Below are 14897 nucleotides of genomic sequence, written 5' to 3'. Positions count from 1 at the left end.
CCTGCAGTAGTTGGCATGACCGTCTGCTCGGGACAGGTCAGTCGCCCCCTAAAGGTGCCCAGCTGTTTCCTCTTTTTCACACACTACCTATGGGTCCTGTATGTACTTCACCCCTTTGTGTCTCAGTTTTTTCATCTGTGAAATGGGGATGATAACACGATGTATTTATAGGTTGTTGTGAAGATTAGGGGAGCTATGTAAGTTACTTTGAGCTGGGCCTGGCACATAAATATTACATTCGAGTCGGCCTTTCTTTTTTTCTTTCTTTTCAAGTTTAAAATCAATTAATTAACATATAGTGTATTATCAGTCTCAGAAGTAGAGTTCAGTGATTCATCAGTTGCATATGACACCCCATGCTCATTTCATTAAGTACCCTCTTTAATGCCTGTCACCCAGTTACCTCATCCCCCCGCCACGTCCCCTCCAGCAACCTTCAATCTGATTCTTATGGTTAAGAGTCTCTCATGGTTTGTCTCCCTCTCTGATTTCATCTTTTGTGTGTGTGTGTGTGTGTGTGTGTGTTGATTTCATCTTTTTTATTTTTGCTTCCCTTCCCCCTTGCTCATCTGTTTTGTTTCTTAAATTCCACAGATCAGTGAAATCATGTGATATTTGTCTTTCTCTGAGTGACTTATTTCACTTAGCATAATTCCCTCTAGCTCCATCCATGTCATTGCAAATGACAAGATTTCATTCTTTTTGATGGCTAAGCAATATTCCATTGTGTGTGTGTGTGTGTGTGTGTGTGTATCACATCCTCTTTATCCATTCATCTGTCGATTGGCTTTTGTTACTATATATACTTTTTTCTTAAAAGGTCTGGATAACATGTCTACCTTTGAAATTGTTGGGGATTATTTTGATCTGCTAATTTTACAGAACTCGTTGAAGCAGCTATAGATACTTCATGATGTCTCAGCGGTGTCAAGGGTCACTAGTGTGTGTCCAATGGCAATTAATGAATCGCAGGTGATTGCGAATGTCATCAGTCAGAGGAGTAAGGGACTAGTCTTGAGTCTTTCACCACTTAGCTGTGTGATCTTAGGCAAGTCACTGAACCTTTCTGAGCTTTTGTGTCCTTACTGTAAAATGAAGACTATGATGTTCCTCCCGGAGGTGGTCGTGAGCATGAAATGAGGTGTCAGTGTTTTGTAGGCTGTAAGTATTGAACATACATGAGAACTGTTATTATTAACCTAACAGTGGCCACTGTTGAACTCGTCAATCCTTAATGTCTCTCTGCTCACTCGTTGTCAGCGCAGTCCCCTGAAGGATCCAGCAGATAGCTTCAACACAGTGTAAAGGGTGAGGGACCAAATCCAGGGAGAATGGGGGCAAGAAGGAGGCCAGGGCCAGCTTTTTGTCTTTACTAGGTTCTTGGGAAGTCTTAAGTGCCATTGGAGACTCTCAATTCCTCCTCACAGACAGGCCAGGAGTCTTAGCACGGGAGCCAGGCCAAGTACGGTTAGTAGATGCCCAATCAAGATGGCAGACTCTAGAAGGAGAGGAGAGGCCCTGGGAAGAACCATCAGGCAGTGGTTAGATATTTTGGCTCTGCATCACACACAACTGGATGCCAATCCCAGCCCTGCCACAGACCAGCTGCATGAGCCTGGGGAAGTGGCTTAACCTCTCCAAACCTCTGATTCTTTATCTTTAAAATGGGGAATCATCATAATAATACCCACCTCCTTGAACTACAGTGGGGATGAAATGTCTTAATTGATTTCCTGCATTCGGCACTGTACTAGTAATATCAAACATTCCTTGAGGGCAGCAGAGGACCAGATATTATTCATCTTTATATCTCCTGCACGGGGCACAGTCCCTGGCACAAGCCAGTGCCCAAGAACTCTAGTCGGCACTACCCTAACTAGGATAATGGGGGCCTGAAAGTATTACAGAAAAGGAGTCACCAGGAGGTACAGCTGAGCAGCCAGGTCCAGGCAGGCTGTGAAGGGCCCTGATGCCTTGCTGAAGAGTCTGAGTGCTGTGAAACATTTTTAATGGGGGAGTGACATGACCTGATGTGTTTTTCAGGGAGATTAACTTTGGAAGCTTGTCCAGGATGAGCCTAGAAAAGATGTGAATGGAAGCAACAATACCAAGCCAGGAGACAATAAAACAGTGGATCTGGGGAGAAAATGTCAGCTTCTAGAAACATTTCAGTTGAATCCACTTGGTGACCATCAGTGGGAGGAGCAGATAGTCCAGTAGTCTAGGAACATGACCAGGTTGTTCAAAGGCTCATTCCATTTCATGAGGCCCCACAGGAGGGAGGGAAACGAACAAACACTATTTCAGAAGCACGTTGCCAGCTCCTGGCACAGAATGTCCGTGGTCACCATTTGGGATCAGAGTGTGTGTCTCAGCCAAGAGGGAACACTGAGCACACTTCCCAGAGTGAGTTTCCCCAGGAATGGGGGTGGGGGGGAATGCCAATAGCAGAACTACAGGCAGCTTGACATGAGGAAGCTTTGCTGGATTTAGCAATAAAACTCCATCCTGGGAAAAAAAAAAAAAAACTCCATCCTGGGGCAGCCCCGGTGGCTCAGCGGTTTAGCGCCGTCTTCAGTCGAGGGTGTGATCCTGGAGACCGAGGATCGAGTCCCATGTCAGGCTCCCTGCATGGAGCCTGCTTCTCCCTCTGCCTGTTTCTCTGCCTCTCTCTCTCTCTCTCTCTCTCTCTCTCCCTCTCTCCCTCTCTCCCTCTCTCCCTCTTTCTGAGTCTCTCATGAATAAATAAATAAATCTTAAAAAAATAATAAAATAAAACTCCATCCTGCCCTGAGGTGCGGCAGGAAGATGCGATGGGTTGGGCCACAGTCCTAGACCGATCCATCTAGCTGGGTGCTCCCTGCTACATTTCTTAGGAAAAGTCGCTATTGAAGGGGGAGCTCCTTATCATGCCAAGTTCTGAGTGAACCCATGTGGTGGAGGTTGAGTTTCATCCCCAGATTTTCTTGAGGAGAATCACTGATTTCTATTTCACTTGGTCTGTGATGTAATAAGAAGCAAACAGTCTTAACGCGTATTCATGGAGCACTTACTGTATGCCAGGCACTTCACTAAATGCTGAACATGCCTTTACTACTTAATCCATGCAGCATGTCTTTGAGGGCGGTTAAGTCATTTTCACATCCTTATATATTGGATCCTGTTTACCCTACTATTATCTCCACTTACAGGTGAGGAAACCCACGTGCTGAGAATTTCAGTGTCTTATCCGAGGTCACCTAGCTAATACATGGTAGAGCTGGGATTGGAACCTAGGCAGTGTGTTTTGGAGCTGGTACTCTCCACCACCCCATTGTCCTGCCTCAAATCTCTGTTGTGCTGCTCTGGGGCAGAAAACAGAATAGAGACACTCCTAGGAACTGTTTAAACACGCCTCTTGGTTTTTTATTGCCCTACTAATGGATGTCTGTTGGGCTTTGCTCACAGCTGCCCTATTCACGTGGGATTTCAGACATCGTGCAATAAAAGCCTTGCTAATTACCCAGTAATGAATCATAGGAGAGCCATAGGTCTGGATTTGAGTGATTCCATAAATTCCATTTTATTATTAATGATTGTACTGCCGCACATGTGGAAGCATGTTTCTTTCCCTCTGTTTGCAGAGCTGTGATTCCTCTCTAAAACCCAGGGGTGGTGTAAATAAAGCAGATCTGATTGTCTTCATTTCTCATATGAGAAAATTAAGGTTCAGAATTCAAGCAACTTGGCAAAGTCACACGCCTCTTACTACACATAAAACCATGTGAAAGTGGGGGTCGGGGATGACAGGTCATTCCTAGACAGGAGCTGATACTGGACTTACTTCACGTATCAATTAAGAGTCTCGAATTAGCAGTATCCAGTGACTTAAAATTGGTGGTTTAAAATTCTTGAAAGAAGTTTGTTCTCACACGCATATTTGCATCTTATTTATGCTCTTCTATGGAGATTCTGTAGCTAGGTGGAATGAGCACAGATTCTGATTTTGCAGACAGGAATTATGGGGGAGATTTGAGCTCACCCTTGTTCATCAGAAAGCTAAGTGTGGTACTGTCACATGCACGCTCCTGCCCATCCTCTCTCAAAGCCATCATCGGTCACACTTTGTCAGGAATAGGACCACAAATCCATTCCCTCTTTGCAGCCCGTGCAAGGCTTTGATTATGCCAAGCAGCACCTGGGCCAGCAAGGCGCCGATGAGGAGGTCGTCCCTGTGACTCAGGAAACGGTGGTCCTCCCGCTTCCCGTCAGAGATGCTCCTGCCTCTCAGGAAAGAGACATCACCCAGGATGGAAGCACCATCAAGACGGCCAAGTCCACTGAAACCCGAAAGAGGTAGGCACGGGGCCAGCTTCTGCGTCTCTCTATCAGCAAGGGGAATAACTGATGGTGAGAGCAGCTGAAGCCCTCAAGTTCATACCACTTTCCTCTTTAAAAAGTCCCCTTCGTGCTTGTTTTGAATATTTGGGAAGGAGACTGAGGGAGATGATGAGAATCTTAATACTCGTTTCTTATGAGCCACACTTTGTAAAGTTTGATGACACTGATCAGCCAACAACAGCAGAGCTTTAGCTTTCATATGTATTACAACAAATTTGGCACTGGTGTCATGCTTGTATTATTTAACTTATAAGTGGTGCCTTTGATTCAGTAGACTTGGATTTTATCTGGCCGTTTTTCAAGGTTTGAGTTCAAAAACCATTTTGGGAAGGGGGCGCCTGGGTGTCTTAGTTGGTTAAGCATCTGACTCTTGGTTTCAGCTAAGGTCATGATCTCAGAGTGGTGGGATCAGAGTTGTGGGATTGGGCCCCTGCATGGGGCTCCATGTTCAGCAGGGAGTCTGTTTGAGATTCTCTCCCCACTACCCCTCCACCTGCCTCTCTCTCTCTCTCTCCCTCAAATAAATAAATAAATCTTAAACAAATTTTTTTTAGGAGTGTTTACCATAAATAGAGTACTTTGACAGGCATGGGAAGGGCTACAGAAAGGTTTATGATTGAGTTGTGACCCCAAGGATCTCATGATAGAGAGACAGAGAAAAAATACCTGGAAACCAAGCATGATGTGCAGTGCTCATAGGGGAGTCTGAACAAAGTGCTGTGGAAAAGAGAGGGGTAAGAGCTTAATTCCGATGAGGGAAAGAATGGTGGAGGAGCTTGTTTTAGCTAGACCTGAGAGGGTGAGTGGAGTGCCAATAGTTGGGGAGAGATAAAGGTGTCCAGTCCAAAGGAGCTGGGGGAGAAGAGGGATCAGCACACATTCACTTAATGGTGAATGTCCCTAGGGTTTAGAGTTCACGGTGGCTGGGATGCAGTGAAGGATGAAACCAGAAGATGCAGGGAAGGATGAAACCAGAAGTGGGGGTGCTCAACTGCCAGGTAAGGGACTTTGACCTGTATTCTCCAGGCAATGGCAAGCCACTAAAAGATCTTCAGCAGGACAGTGACATCCAGCCTGTATTTTAGAAAGACTGCTCCAATGGCAATGTGGATGATAGATGGGAGAGGTTAGGCTAGAGGCCAGGAGACTCACTGTAAGGACTTTACAATAGTCTTATAAAGAGGTAATGAACTCTATGACAAGCCCTGTTGGCTGGCCAAACCAACTCCCATTGCCAAGTCCCTTCTCCCTTCTCCACCACAGTGGAGGCTGGAAAAGCCACATCATCCCTGCCTCCTTCCTTTTCTCCCTCCCTTCACCTAACATTTTGGTTAAGTGTTGTTCACCAGGCACCAAGGATGTGGCAGTGAACAAGACAACGCTCCTACTGTCATGGTGCTTACAATCTGGAGGAGAAAGATAGACAATGAACAAATAGAGAAGTATATACATAGTAAGTTGGGTGGTGATGTGTGTGAAGAAGAAAACCACAGCAATGTAAGAGGATAGAGCAATGGAAGGGGGTAGGGGTGTGATGCTGTTTTAGCTAGGAGGTCAGGGAAGGCCTTTCTGATAAAGTGACACTTGAGAAAGACCTGAATGAAATGATGTGTATGCCTCAAGGCTATCTTGGACAAGAACATTCCAAGCAGATGGAACAGTATGTGCAAAGCCCAGAGGAGGAAATCTCTTAACATACTGAAGAAGAGCAACAAGGCCAATGTGAACTAGGGAGGAAGTGGTGGCAGATGGGTCAGAGAAGTTGCCTGAAGTTGATCATGTCAGGCTTTACAGACCAAAGTCAGGACTTGGAATTTTATTGTGAACTTAGATCAGAAGTCATTGGAAGGTTTTGAGAACAGTGACATGATGTGACTTGCAATAAAACTGCAAGGCGAGAGATGGTGGTGTGGGCCAAGGCATGGAAGTGTGAAAACTGATGGGATGCTAAACATGTTTTGAAGGAAGAGCTAACAAGGCTTGCTTGGAATGAAATAGAGAGGGATGAATTTGCCATTGGTTTTGTTGGAGAGGACCAGAAGAGAAGAAATCTGTAGGGGATAATCATGAGTTTAGATGTGGACATGTTAAGTTTGAGATGCCTGTTGGGCATGCAAGTGGAAGTGTTCACAACTCAATTGTTGGGTTCAGAGGAGGGGTACTGAGTAGAAATATAAGTGGAGGAGTTGTCAGCATTTAGTTATTTAAAGCTATGGCACTGGATGAGGTCACCTAGGAGAGTATAGGTAGAGAAGAGATCCAAGACCTGACCTCTGGAACATTACAATGATTAGAGGTCCAAATGAGGAAGAGTCAGCATAGGAGACTGAAAAGCATCAGGGGGAAAAAGGCATGAGGAGGACAAAGCAAGAAAGGAATCCAAGAAGCCAAAAGAAGAGAGTAATTTGAGGGGGAAGGAAGGATTGTCTGTGTCAGGTACATAAATTTTGCACTGGAGTCATGCAACCAAGGCTCTGTGTTTTTCCCTCCAGGAGTTCTTGGTATCTCAGAAAGGGGTACAGAGAAAGGTATAGAGGAAAAAGGTTGAATTTCAGCTTGGGTAGGAAAGAAGGTTGAGGAGATATGGATTAGTTATATATTCCTCCACCACACACTCCTCCAAATCTTAGCAGCTTAAAACAACAGCCATTTCTTTAGCTCATGATTTTTGGTGGATTGAAAGTTTGAGCTGAGCTCAGGTAGGTGGTGGTTCTGGGCTGAGCTAGACTCAACTGATCTCAGCTGGGCTCACTCATGCATCTATAGTAAGGCAGTGGGCTGGCTGGGCTGGCTTGCTGCTGATAGCCTTGTCTGGGGCCGCCTGGTCCCTGGGGCCTCCTTCCACATGGTCTCTCATCCTCTGGCAGGCTAACTCTGGCTTTCTGACAGGGTGATTACAGCAAGAAAATAAGCTCCCAAGTTTAAGCACTTCTTCAATCTTTGCTTGTGTTATGTTTGCTGCTGTCCTGTTGGCCAAAGCAAGACGCATGGTCTAGTCCAGAGTCAGTGTGGGAGGCGGCTACCCAAGCTTGGTTACGGGGAGGTGGACTGCAGCAGTCCGCCCCAGCATGGGGAGTTGAAACATATAGAGAAGTAATAGATGAATTATCTGAATTGACTGGCAAATAGAATTACTTACAGTATTATTCCCATTATGATCTTTGCCAAATACAATAAAGGCATGTTAGCAACCTATTTATCACCTATTAGAGGATGCTAAAAGGAAATAAATAGAATTACTAAAATTAGGATATTAACACAGCACTACTGGGAAGAATAAAAATTCTTTTCCACCCATTCTACTTGAGTGATTTAAATCATCTAAAGATTTATTTTTAAAAAATTCTTTTTTTAGAACAAGCTTATCTTCTTGAATGAGAAGGCATCTACCCTTGGTAATCAAATTTGATTACTTATCCTTAGAATTTTATTAAGAAATATTAGCTTCTGAAATAAATATAAAGAAAACAATGCCTACACAGCTGAATGATTTCTATATTTGCTTCATAATGTATCTATAAAAATAGAATTTTACTAAGGGCTGGCTATATCATGGCCAAAGCTATGCGGGAAACCCCACTTCTGTTCAAGTTCAGCTGACCACAGGAGTCTCTAATCATTTGGAAAGATATTAAGATGCCAAAACCAACAGCAGACCCATCATGCATTTATTTTTCTGGCCTTTCCATCTTGCCGCATCAGTTCCCTCATTCCTGCTGGTTGAGGACTCCATGACCTATCAGGACGGGTCTGTTAGGTGATCCAAAAACTTTTACAAGTGAAACACAGGAGAAACCAGGAGTGGGTAGACATGAAAATATCTCGATTTTTAAGCCTGTTTTTAAAACTATTTTAATACTGAAATCTGAGGGTTCAGCCACTTGCCAGACAACCAGACAGTTGTTGTTGCGGGTCCTGTTCCTCTAGCCAAGGCTCTTGGTGATGCTGTTTTGTTGATCTGTGACTGCGATTAATGGGCGAGGTTAAAGAATCAACCTCATAGGGACAGTCATTCAATTCAGTGATTGGCCCTAACTGTTCAGCAACTGATTAATCTCTCCCCCCCTACCCCGGACTCATGACTCTTCATCCAGGCTCCACGTACACCCATATCCCCAGAAGAGGGCCTATTGAGTTCAGTAGCCTACGACCAATGCCTTACAGTTGGCCCTTTCTTGCTTTCAAAAACGTCTTTGTTACTGTCGTGTGAGTGGACATACACACGTGCAAATCTCACTCTCTGTTTTTGACCAGAAGTTTGAGTTGATGGATCCGTGTAACCATAATCTATAAACTGATGAAAGAGTAAAACAGAGGTGGAGTTTCTCTCCAGAAATGTATTCATTCAAAAAAAAAAAAAAAAAAGGAAGAAATATATTCATTCATACCTTTCCCAGGAGGGAGAGAAAAAAGCCAGAAAACTGTTTCAGGATCAAATGAAGGAAAGACTATGCAAATGCCATTAAGTATTTTATGATTGTAAAATAGGTTACAAGAAGCCCTTCTCCTTCTTTCCTCTGTGGGCCTCAGTGAAAGTCTTGTTGTCCCAATAAAGCCAGTTGGAAGAGTGGGTGCTGTTAACTGGGGTTCTGAAAACAATCCCAGGGCTTATGTCTTCTCTGTGGATGTATATTTGTATGGCCGGCACTCAGTGATCCAATAGTTGTTGGATAAATAATAAACATTTAATAAATTAATACTTTATCCATATTTTCCCAGGCTGCATTCTTTGTATTACTGTCTTATGGTGAAAGAGATCTGGGCCCAAATAAACTGGGAAATGCTGGATTAAACAAAAGGAGAGGAGTCTCTTTATGATAGGACTGAGCAGGGCCTTTGATATGTTAATGTGTATCAGGAATATCCAAAGAAGGAATACAATAGACAACATTTCCCAAACTTGTAGTTGTCTGAGGCACTTTGGCCAGGAACATCTCATTTGGCTCTGTTGTTCTGTGGAACCCTCTGGGTAGATGTTGCTTTCTCCCATGGATGTGAGTGGACACTCTCACTGGTGGTGATTTTAGGGTGCTGAAGAGTATAGAACCAAGGATTTTTAATTCCCAGAGGATGGGGAGGGCAAAGGAAGGGGAAAAAAGAGGAGGCATTCACAAGGATACACAGCTTCCACTTAAGGAGCTGCTTACTTACTGGGCAAGCGCTACATTTTATTCCAGCCAATTTTCCATTGTAGAGGCTGGATGTCTTTAGGTTCTGAATTTGGACAGTTGACCGTAAAAGAATTAGAGGTTTGATGAGGTGTCTGGACATCTGCCTCCTGACTGTCTCCACAGAGGGGAAGGCAGTTGGTCTTTATGATGATCTGAGGCCTGAGGAAGCATGAACCTCAGCAGGGGCCCCAAAAGCCCATTTCTCACGGAGTTCCAGAAGACCAGAATCCGCCCCCAGGGAAGGGGAGAGGGCCCTGTGGCTTGCTGTGCGTAAAGGCCTGCCTCATCTGGGACGTTGTGGGAGACAGTAAAGGAGAGGTGCCCTGGCACGTGCGCAGAGCCCCTACCTGCAGGGGAAGTCCTGGTTTCCAGGACTGATCCGCCACTTCCTAACCCAGCCCAGAACAAAACACTCCACCCCCTTGAGCATCACATTCCTTACTTGCTGAACAAGGGTGATGATCACCAAATCAGTAGATGGTCCTAAAGATTCACTGAGAGTTTTGAAAGCATTCGTGTAGTCCTTGGCACCTAGATGGCGCTTCCAATGGGGAGCTCTTGGAGAACATGGGTGGCCTCTTAGTATCTCTGTATGCCAGTGTACCTGGCACAGTGCCAGGCGCAGAGCCGATGCACGTAAAGTATTTCCTGAAGGAATGAATAGCTCACATTGGTAGTTTCAGATGTAAGGGGTCGCCAGTTGACAGTCAAAGAACGTGTGCATGCATGCGCTTGTGTGTGAGGCAGAGCGGAGAACTCAGGGGTGGGATGACTTTAGTGGTCAAGGTACATTCTGTAAAGAGAACCATGTCTTATGCATGTCCCTGCAGATGCCACATGAATCAAATGCTCTGCAGCGCTATTCAAAGTGCTGTGTTTTAAAAGGAGGGCATGCTTACAAACCCCATAACCACCTTTTCCATAGTCACCGGGGGTTAATGGAACAGAGATGGGACCTGAGGGCCACACTCGCTGAACTTGTCTCCAGAGCTAAGCACTCCACCTAAATGACATACTTCATGAAGACCAGCTGCTTCACCCAGGCCGAAGTGTGGGGCTGGTTTTGTTTTGTTTCTTTTCCTGTATCATTCCTTCTTTGTGGGTGAAACCAGAATGAAAGGCGACAGACAAAAACTGTGCAAATAAAATAACCTTGAGAGGAGGCTGCTGGAGTCGCAACTTACCGTCTTCCTGTTGCTATGGTTACTTCCAGCAGGTCGCCCAGTGAGAATGGCTCTGTCATCAGCAACGAATCAGGGAAGCCCAGCTCGGGGAGGCGCTCGCCCCAGAATGTCATGGCACAGCAGAAAGTGACAAAGGAGGAGGCACGGAAGAGAAATGGTGAGAAGCCTTCCTTGCCAACACCAGTCCTGAGCCCATCCCACACACGCTTGCGCACATACGTGTGCCCACACTCACATGCACCTGTGTGCTTTCACCCTAGGGTCTTCTCTCTGACGTGCCCCCCAGAAAGGTCAGGAGTCTGCTACCTGCCTCTTGGGATACTGCCCGTCCCCCTTCTCTGAATTATTCTGACTCACCCTCCCTGCTGCCTGTGCTTCTGGAATTGCCTAGTTCTTTAGAAAAGCCCTGTGCAGAATGAGCCAATGTGTGCCTTGCGATTTTTCTAATTCTTGGCTGAATGGACAGGATTCCCAGCACCGGGTCCACTAGGGGGGCCAGGTCTCTGAAAGGCTGCTTGTCTTGGAGATTTTCCCCCTCATTTTCTTGCCTTGACTCCCTTGATAAGTTTCAGGGGTTCAGTCTCTGCCAGTAAGTCCCGATATTGCCAATCGACCTCTCCCAGAAAAAACAACACAGTAATAAATCTGTCGTCATAAAAATCAGCCTGTGGTTCTGCCTTGATTCTCTAGGGAAACGTGACCATTTGATCTCTCCCTCACACAGATCTTTTCCTTCCCTATAAAGGATGGGTGTTGGGGTTTATTTATAAGTCACTGGAGCTGCCTTATTGTGTGGTGGTACCATCCATGCCTGGCATCCGTTGGCTATGACTGTGTGTCGCCTCCTCCCGGTCCCACCTTTGTGCATCCCTTCTGTGCGTGGTGCTGACTGACTGGAGCCCAGGTTCAAGTACCCGGTGCTGCCACTCAGTTCAGAAGAAATTCTTTTCAGCTTTCAGTGGGTTGTTAGGTGGAGTCCTACAGAAATGCCGAATGTCTACAGAAATGTGAAAGCTGGATAATCTGGCACTCAGGTTAGCTGTGCTTCCCTTTTAAAGGAATGTGATGGAATATGAATCAGGGCCTCTCGGAGCTAGTGCCAGAAGATTCTTTTGTTTTCAAATGTCACTGATTTCTTTTTTTCTGACCGAAAGAAAGAAAGAAAGAAAGAAAGAAAGAAAGAAAGAAAGAAAGAAAAGAAAGAAAGAAAGAAAAAGAGAAAGAAAGAAAAAGAAAAAGAAGAAAAGGAATAATGACACAATGGATTTTTCTTCTGCTGGGCAAATGTGGCCCTCATTCCCATTTCCAGCCATTATGTAAAGCACTGGCTTAAATTGTCATAGCGATTTCATTCTGGAACTTCTTCTCCTGACTTCCCCATGCCCTATAACAGAGACTGCTTTCTACACCAGAATCCAGGTCTGGCATGTGGGGTTTTCTTGGAATAGCGATCCTACCTGGGACCACCAGAAATCCTACCTATCAGCTCTCTGCCAAACCAGCTCACAGAATGCTTCCCAGAAATATGTAAAGTCTAGTCAAAGTCTGTCCTCCCACACATGCCCCATCACCCACCCCAGTGCTCAAATGACCTTGAATAAAACAGCCTGTGTCTTTCTCAGACCTTCTTACTATGCATATGATAACACACACATATCTGTTTTGTTGGATTGCTTTGTTTTTTATAAAATGAATCAGTGTACATAGTGTTCTATGCCCTTTCTCTTGCTTAGGAACGCACAATGCACAGACTTCTTTGCAGTAAGTCAGTAAATCATATTTACAAGATGATGCCTTTCCCTATCCCTTGCATTTAATCCATAGAAGAGGAGGGAGCAGGGCCTGTTTCTGACCCCATCACTCCCTGCCCTGGCTGGTGAGACACTGACCTGCCCAAAAAGTTCCTGCTGACCTTCCGTTCTTGTTTTCCACAGCTCTGCCTGCCTCCTTATTGTTTAGGTCACTTTGATTATTTAAATATCAGGCACAGAAATAACACGAGCCAGGTGCATGAATAAAATCCAATTACTGTGCTAGGCTGAGGTTTTAATGTGTTTGTTCTATTAAAAAGCCATCCTTTCTCCACATTTATCGTGCTCCATTGCATTTTATTTCTGCCAGAGGTAAACCCAGTGAGCTTCCAGGGGTGGTGTCTTCCCTTTCACCACAGGTCCCCATTCGGTGAGGTGCAGTTTGAAATTTTCAAACAGAAAGATGGGACCAATTGGTTTGCTGAAAATTCAGCAGATGCTGAAGTACATCAGAATTCCAGCCTGGACCTTCTGTGGAACCTACACTTGTCCTTTTTTATCACAGAGCTCCACTTTATACCATATCATAGCTATGACCTTCATCAAAATATCAGTAGTATATTTTATTGGATTGGAAAAGGAATCAAAGGAGGGAAGAAAGGAAAGAAGGAAGGAAAGGAGGAGGAGGGAAGAAGGAGGGAGAGAGGGAAGGAAGGCAGGAAAGGAAGTAGATTACTGATTTATGTAAGTTAAAACCAACAGCACAAGTGAGACACAATGAGATCAGGGAATGGTTGCATTTATGATGATGATGATGATGATGATGATGACGGTGATGTTTGGTGGGGGACCCTTCCACAGTTTAACTGTGGTGCTTTCCTTTAGCATTCTCCCATACTTTTCCCTTTAGGGACTAATTATGCATCAAATATTCCCATGAATCTGCTGGACTCCCTCACTTTCATATATCGAGATTTAATGTAATATCTTTTTCTGTAGGTCTTTGGGGAGGGGGGCAGGATAACTATTTTTCTCTTAAACCTGAAGGGATTATTGTGCCAAATCTGAATCTTTTTTGAGAATAAGGTTGGGACAGAACTGTAGTTCATGCAATTTCCAGGGTATCCTTTTTCCATCCCATTCTAGTTATGCTCTCTCCTTACCCTGTCCACAGGGTGCGAAGTGAGGGAGTCACCACCCAGAATCAATAAAAAGACTGAGTACCAACCATCTCTTCACCTTCTGAGCAGTGTAGTGATAGCATAACTTTGACTTCTACGAGTTCCATGTGTTTTGCACGGACTAAGAACTAACAACAGTCTCCTTTTCTAAGTCAGCACAATTTTTTGTCATTCCTTCCTTCCTGCCTTCATTTATTTGACAAATCCTTAGTAAAAGCCCACCACATGTGAGACATCGTTAAGGCAATAGGAATCAACCTTTTCAAAGGTGGGCCAGAACAGAGCTAGATTCCAGGGACGGGGTGTGGGAAGGTTCAATCAATACACGTCAGCAGTGATAAGTGCTGTGAAGAAAACATAGCAGGATGATGGGCAGGGATAAGGAAGGGCTTTTTCAAGCTGCAGTTGAAAAATAAGAAGGAATGGGGCATGCCAAGATCTAAGGAAATAGCATTCTGAGCAGAGGGAACACCTAATGCAGAAGCCCAGAGGTGAGAACAAGCCTGATGTGTTCCAGAAGGCCCTTGTACCTGGAGCAAAGCAGATGAGGGAAATGTGCTCAGCCGATCGTCGGGGCCAGATCATAAAGACTCTGGGTTTTATTCTGAGAGTGGTGAAGGCTTCAGAGGGTTCTGATCGAGTAGTACTGTGATCTGGTTATCCATCCTGGCTGCTGTGAGTATGTATCTTAGGTAGAAAGACAAGAGTGGAAGCTCCCAGGAGGGAGATTGTTTAGGTGGATTAGGTACGTACTGCTGTGCAACAGATTGCCCCCAACACTTGGCAACCAAAAATGCCAATCAGTGTTTATTATCCTCATGTGGTATCTGTGGATCAGGAATTCAGAGGTGGCTTAGTTGGGTGGTTCAGGCTCAGAGTACCCCCAGAGGTCCCAGTCAGGATGTTGACTTGGGCTGTAGTCATCTAAAGACATGACGGGGCCTCCAGAATCCACTTATACGAAGGCTCCCTCACATAGTTGTTGGCAGGAGTCTCAGTTCCTTGCCACATGGGCCTCTCCATGGGGCTGCTTGAGTGCCCTCATAACATGGCAGCTGACTTTCCCCAGAGTCAGTGATCCAGGAGAGAGCAAGGTGGAAGCCACAGGCTTTTTTATGACCTAGCCTTGGAAGTAACACACTGTCATGTCTGCGATTTCCTATTGGTTACACAGCTCAGTCCTATTCATCGTGGCTATGAATATCAGGAGGCGAGAACCACTGGGCGCCA

At 45.1% G+C, this 14897-nt stretch overlaps 1 protein-coding gene across 1 annotated transcript in view; it reads left to right on the top strand.

Moving 5' to 3' along the window:
* KIAA1549L (KIAA1549 like) overlaps positions 1-14897 on the top strand; it is a 256705-nt gene that overhangs the window by 187350 nt on the left and 54458 nt on the right. Inside the window, exons 15-16 of the mRNA XM_055300923.1 lie at positions 4145-4335; positions 10765-10892. Coding sequence (XP_055156898.1) covers positions 4145-4335; positions 10765-10892 — 319 coding nt within the window. The remainder of the gene's footprint in view (positions 1-4144; positions 4336-10764; positions 10893-14897) is intronic.

The sequence above is a fragment of the Nyctereutes procyonoides genome, unplaced genomic scaffold (genome assembly GCF_905146905.1).
Source record: "Nyctereutes procyonoides isolate TBG_1078 unplaced genomic scaffold, NYPRO_anot_genome, whole genome shotgun sequence".
Classification (NCBI taxonomy): domain Eukaryota; kingdom Metazoa; phylum Chordata; class Mammalia; order Carnivora; family Canidae; genus Nyctereutes; species Nyctereutes procyonoides.
Note: the sequence above shows the minus strand (reverse complement) of the source record. Positions and strands in the feature narration are given on the sequence as shown.